This window comes from Hyperoodon ampullatus (genome assembly GCF_949752795.1).
Source record: "Hyperoodon ampullatus genome assembly, chromosome: 4".
Classification (NCBI taxonomy): Eukaryota; Metazoa; Chordata; class Mammalia; order Artiodactyla; family Ziphiidae; genus Hyperoodon; species Hyperoodon ampullatus.
Window position 1 is genome coordinate 83,770,706 of NC_136917.1, and position 6,740 is coordinate 83,777,445.

At 40.0% G+C, this 6,740-nt stretch overlaps 1 protein-coding gene across 1 annotated transcript; it reads left to right on the plus strand.

Moving 5' to 3' along the window:
* Positions 1 to 5,823: 5,823 nt before the first annotated feature.
* On the plus strand, positions 5,824 to 6,423 carry LOC307051264 (microcephalin-like; the record flags this gene model as incomplete). Its single annotated transcript, XM_079701589.1, has 1 exon — positions 5,824 to 6,423. The coding sequence occupies one exon, from the start codon at positions 5,824 to 5,826 to the stop codon at positions 6,421 to 6,423; it is 600 nt and encodes a 199-aa protein (XP_079557715.1).
* Positions 6,424 to 6,740: the final 317 nt, after the last annotated feature.

Sequence of the window (6,740 nt, forward strand, 5' to 3'; positions counted from 1 at the left end):
TGTTTAAACTTAAAATAATGTTGTGAATTTTTATACACCTACTTGAACGTTCTGGTCAGAACTCTGCTGTGGCAGCACTGCACAGAGCTGGCCCAGGAGACATGTTAAATACATTAATATGCGAGGCTGAGTAACCAACCTGAAGACAATGTTAAGAACTCTTGTCAAAGGTGCTTTGTATTTGTGTGACTGGATTTCATGGTATGTGCAACACTTGTGGACCACTGTGTTAGGATGCTACAATTAGCAGACAACCCATTGCTCATTACTTGACAATGAAGAAAATTTATTTTCATCTAACAGGAAGTCCAAAGGAAGAATGGCTGCAAAGTGGTGAATTCAATATCTCAGTGACACCGACCAGGATTCAGGTTCTTTTCATCGTCCTGCTCTGCCAAAAATTAGCAGTCGGCTTTACCTTTGGCTGGCTCGTCTCACACATAGAAAGTGGCTGTCTTAGTTCCTAGAGCCCCATGTAAATCTGACAATGCCTTACAACATGGAAGAAGTATTGTTTTTTCCCTTTTTCGTCTCATTTTAAGACAGAAGAAAACTTTCTTAGAAGCCTTCCAGCAGACCTTTCCCACATCTCATTGGCCAGAAAGAGGTCACATGCCGCCATTGAAACCAGTCCCTGAGAAGAGGAATGGCAGGCTTATGTTAAGGAAGATTTACCCTAAGTCACATCATGGAGGGCTAGTCACCCAAGCAAAGTTAGGGTTCTGTAACAAGGAAAATAGAGGAGATAGCTGTCAGCTGGGCAGCCAGCAGTGTCTGCTACAAATGCCAATTATGCGTGGTCAGACATTGGGTAGAAAATACAACACAAAACTTTGTATCAGGCAAATCATTCATCATTACAGGAAATGACCATGATGTCATGTAAGACAAATTGCAGAAATCTTCAATGAAACTACATAGTTAGATCCATACCTCCCAGCTGGCAGCAGGAGAAATTCCAAGTAGATCATAGAATTAAATGTGAAAACTTCAGTACTATTAAATGAACACATTGGAGAACTCTATTATAATCTTGGAGTAGGAGAAGTCTTTCTAATTATGACTTAAAATCAAGAAGCTGTAAAGGGAGGGAAAAAAATTCAGCATGAAATGAAAACACCAGAAGTAAAGCCAAAAGATAACTGATTAACTGAGGGGTGGGGATTGTCACTCATGTCTTAGACAACAAGCTAATCTCCCTACTGCATCAGAGCTCCTAGAAATCAATAAGGAAAAAATGTCATCAACATATAGAATAACATAGAATGATAGACAAAGGAGGTAAACATCCAATTCACTAGGAAAAAACCCCAAAAATGTCCCTTAAACATATGCAAAGTTGTTCATCTTATTCATATTAAGAAAAATGAAAATAAAAACTATCCTGAGATGCCATTTTTCAGTTATCTGATCTGCAAAAGTGTGGTAACACTCTACTGACAAGGCTGTAGGAGAAGAAAGAGCCTGGGAGAGTAAAAATTGGCATAACTCCTATGCAGGACAATTTGACAGTATGTGTTAAACACCTATACCCTTTAATCCAAGAATTCTGTTTCTGAGAATATATCTATGGATTCTACAGATTACACATTCTACAGGTCTGTTTGTTTACCTGCAAAAAGATTTCTCAGGGCTAATATTTAACTGGAACATACACATAAAGCCCAACTGGTTAATTCATGGCCAGTATCTATCCTAAAAAGTTGATGTCCCAGATGTACTGAAATTTGAAATTTTAAAATATTATCCCTTTGGGTATGAAGAAGTCTATTGTTTTGTAGAAAAGTACTGGAGACAATCCAAACAGCCAACAAAAGTGGACTAATTAAATAAGCTTTGGTGACCCATACAATGGAATATTATGCACCTGCACAAAAGAATGAATGCATATCTGTAGGTAGTGATATGGAAAGTTCTCCCAAACCTGAAGTTAAAAAAGAAAAAAAAAGCAAGGTGCTGATCAGTATGTATAATACTCCAACTTTTGCATGAAAAAGAAAAGAAAAATAGCTATCATAATATATCAAAAATATGCATAGTTATATTTGCTTATAAAAATATAAAGAAACTCTGAAGGAAACACTAGAAAAATAACAGTGGTTACCTGTATTGAGGGGATGGCAAACTGGGAGGACGAAAGACAAGGATAAGAGGAAAATTTTTCACTAAAAATCATTTATTTTTCTTTTGATTTTGAACTATGTTAATATATTTGTTCGAAAGTTCAAATAAAATTTATTAAAAATCTGTAATTGTTTACTGTTGCCTACAGTTCCAGTTCCAAATCTTTAACTTGGGATTCAAGACAAATCATAAATTAGCTTGAATCAACGTTTCCACGGCGAATTCCTACAAATTTCTCCTCACCTCTACCCTCAACCCCTGCCATCCACATACACACAAAACTGCCTTTCCTGGATCCTCTCACTAAAGATAATCACTGTTAACAGTTTTCACTTCAGAAAAAATTATAATATGCATATGCCTACATTTATATTAACTACATAACATTTTTGGAAAATTTTACACCTGTGATCATGTTTTTATTTATTACATGTTTTAAAGATTTTTCTGTATCATGAATTTTTTTCCCATTTATTTATCTATTTTGTAACCTTTATGTATCGATACATATGGCTTTTTTTTTTTTTTTTTTGCGCGCAATACGCAGGCCTCTCACTGTTGTGGCCTCTCCCTTTGCGGAGCACAGGCTCCGGACGCACAGGCTCGGCGGCCATGGCTCACGAGCCCAGCCGCCCCACGGCATGTGGGATCTTCCTGGACCGGGGCACGAACCCGTGTCCCCCGCATCGGCAGGCGGACTCTCAACCACTGCGCCACCAGGGAAGCCCCTATGGCTTTTTTTAATGGTTAGATAACATTACATCACATGGATACATCATAACTTAGTTATTTTCCTTGCACATTTAGATTGTTTCAATTATAGTTGTTGGTACAAGCTATGCTGCAATAAATATCTTGGCATATTTTTGCCATAATATCAAAGTATAATTGTTAGGCAAATGTTATGTGCATTTAAAAGTTTGATTGATAGTGTCAAGTTGCCTTCACAAAGGTTATATCACGTATGCTTTCAAAATATGAAAATACTCCTTCTTTCCTCACTCTCTCACCAATATTATTTTGAAACGTCTAAAAGTTGCCTGATAAGCAAAATGTATTCTTTTTATGCTTAATTAGCATTTCCTTAATTATGAGAATGAGCATGTTTTTATATGTATTTCGGAATTTGTATTTCTTTTTCTGTGAACTGTCTATTCTACTTTCATGGAGTCAAATGAAGCCATTTCTTCTCTTATGACTCCAGGATTTAGAGCTGTGTTTAGAAAGACTTCTCCACTTCCACATCTCTCTCTCACACACACACAGAAATTCTCCTATATTTTCTTTAGTCTCTCATATATCTTTAAATGTTTAGGTCTTTAATCCATCCAGACTTGACACAAGTGGGAGAGAGGTAGTATATCCTAAAATGAAACATTGTAACTTAATTTCTTTCCAAATGTCCCAGTACAACCTCCTGTACAATCTATACCTTCATTGATTTTAATTACAATATTTATTATATACTCAGTTCCCATAGGCATTAGGTCTTGTCTATTCTGTTCTATTAATCTGAATATCTCTTCTCACCTAATACCACAGCATTTAAATTACTGTAGCTTTATAGCATGTTTTTCATCTGATAAGGCTGGTCCCCACCACATAAGTCTTTCTTTTTTTTTTTCCCCCAAAAAAGTCTCAGCTATTTCAGCACATTTAATCTTCCAGATGAACTTACAGGTTAATTTGAGGGAAATAATATTTTTATAATATTGAGTCTTTCTGACTGTAAGTCCAGTGCTCAAAATGTCACATGAAATCACGAGATAATTACTTAGCGAATCTGAGACCAGATGCTTGTGGACATTTCTGACCAGATTAGTTGTGTGAGTCATATGAATCTATGGCATAATTGTGCAATTCTCCTTTCTTGTGTAGACCCCTGAGAATGACACGGGTATCAGGAAAACCAGGCCCAGAGCAAAAAAATAAACAGTCCCTCCATATCCTTCAGGAATTTTTTAATAGAAAAATTAATCATTCACATCCTGTCTACAGTGAGAGTGGAGCTCCAGTCACAGTCAATTCCGCTGCTCATGTGTGCTGGAGGCTGCGTGCGTCTTGGGTATAGAATTCCTGGCTTGTGGCCATAACCAATACAAGATAAACGCCATTTAATTCCCCCCAGCTGTTCCTGGGGCCCTCCGTGGGTGGGTCTGCTGAGGGGTGTTTCATTCGATTCACAGGAAAAAACGTGCCCCTCAGTTGCTTGCACAGAGCCAGATTTGCTAGGACTTTCCAAACACACTACTGTGGGGGGAGGCCATGAAGGCTGCTCACAGCACCGACCACCCAGCCCAAGGTGTTCTGCAGGGGCTCTGACGGTTTGCTGCAATGCTCTAAACTTGCACTTCATTTCACACTGAAAAACCAGTGCTTTGTGTTCAGTGTAAGATCTTCCCAATGTGTGAGGTTAAGGAGACATCTTTACCTATCTAAATAAATGAAGGATTGGACATGATTAAATAGAAATTACACTTTACGTAGTAGTAAAGGTGACATCCATCTATGTAAATTAGTGTAACAGAAGAGAATGTAATGTTCCTAATCCAAAAATATAGACCTTCTTTGCTTGACATAGGCTACTAAGTTGATACTTTGTAGTTGTGTGTTTAGGTGCCACTAAAGTAATTTTAGTTTCTGCAAAGAGTAGTCATTTCCCAATTCACATCAGATAATTCCAGTGCTGTAGTTCAAAAAGATACTTCTTCCCTTGAAAAGCAAAGGCAAGGGACCCTGTATGGTTTTCTCTTTTGTTGTTTTTTTTTTGTTTTGATACATCTCAAGACTATGATAGAAGGTTTAGGAATTGTGCACCATGTTTAAGCTTATACCAAGAGAGGCTAATGTGGCCAAAACCATGTGACATAGTAGGGTTGGAGGTTCTTTGGGGCTGAAATATGGCTGAATGAGCTTCGAACAGCCCCAAACCAAGGGTTCCCTCCATTTTTGCCTCTGGTAGGCAGAAACTATATGCGGATTAGAAGGACAGAGAAAGAATCCTTAATGAGAACACACTTAATACAAGGTACATATTTTATCATAGTTAATCTGCACCAGACCCTGCTTTGAGAACTAAGTCTCACTATTTAAGTTAGCTGTATGCATTTTAACTCATTCAACAAACTCAGTTCCAACATGGGAGATCCGTAGGCTAGCCAACCCATGTTTTAGGAAAGGAAACATATTCATTGAGCGCCTACTGTGTTTCGGACCTTTGTTAAATAAGACTGATGTTCACAGTTCCTAGCCCACCATATTAGCTTTTCAGTATTTCAAATTTTTATTGTTACATATTTTTAAGTATTCAATTTAAAAATATACTGCATAGTCTATAATACTTAGAGAAAAGAAAGTTGGAAATTTTCCCAAAGGAGACTTATTTTTGGGGGAGGGTATGAGGGCTCACTGCGGTGGCCTCTCCCGCCGTGGAGCACAGGCTCCGGACGCGCAGGCCCAGCGGCCACAGCCAACGGGCCCAGCCGCTCCGCGACACGCGGGACCCTCCCAGACCGCATCACGAACCCGCATCCACCGCCTCAGCAGGCGGACTCCCAACCCCTGCGCCACGAGCGAAGCCCGCGAAGGGGACGTTTTAAATACAAAAAAGAGTATCTTCTGCGCCCGCGCTGCACATGCTCAGTGCCGCCGCTCCGTTAGGCTCGCGGCTCCGCAGCGACGAGCTCGCCGTCGCCCCTCATGGCGGCCCCCGAGACCCTCGGGGGCCCTGTCCTGAAAGATGTTGTGGCGTATGTAGAAGTGTGGTCAGCCAGTGGAACAGAAAATTATTCAAAGACATTTATAAATCAACTTGCGGACATGGGGGCAAAGGTTTCAAAAACTTTCAACAAACAAGTAACTCACGTCGTGTTCAAAGACGGGTACCAGAGCACCTGGGCCAAAGCGCAGAAGAAAGGCGTGAAGCTCGTCTCAGTGCTCTGGGTTGAAAAATGCAGGACAGCTGGAGTGCACATTGATGAATCGCTGTTCCCGGCAGCTAATCCCAATGAGCACCTACCAAGCCTAATGAAAAAAAAACGCAAGTGTATGCAGCCCAAAGATTTTATTCCTAAAACACCAGAAAATGATAAAAGACTGCAAAAGAAGTTTGAGAAAATGGCTAAAGAGCTGCAACAGCAGAAAACCACTCTGGATAATGATGTTCCTGTTCTCTTGTTTGAATCTAATGGCTCCTTGGTGTACAGTTCCACAGTTAAAATCTGCAGGGGCCACCACAGTGCAATGGAGAAGAGACTGCAGGAGATGAAGGAGAAACGGAAGAATCTTTCCCCCATCTGATTCCTGTGATGCTTAGAACTTCTCCACCACAAGGTTTCAAAATTGTTGTATTTTCTGCTATTACTTGTATGGTTTATTTTTAAGGTTAGTTGTTTCATCTGTCCTGAATTTATATCTGTATATTTATGCAATGGGCATGTGTATCAGTTAAGGTTAGTTGTGGCCGCCGATAACAGATAAATGCAAAAACCAATGGCTGCACTTAGATAGAGTTGTGTTTCTCCGTCCTGTCAAAGAAAGAGGCAGGCAGGGTTCGGGGAGGCTGTTCTGTGGTGTCTTGAAGAGCGGGCTCCCGACCTCCTGCCTGGCTTCCCTGG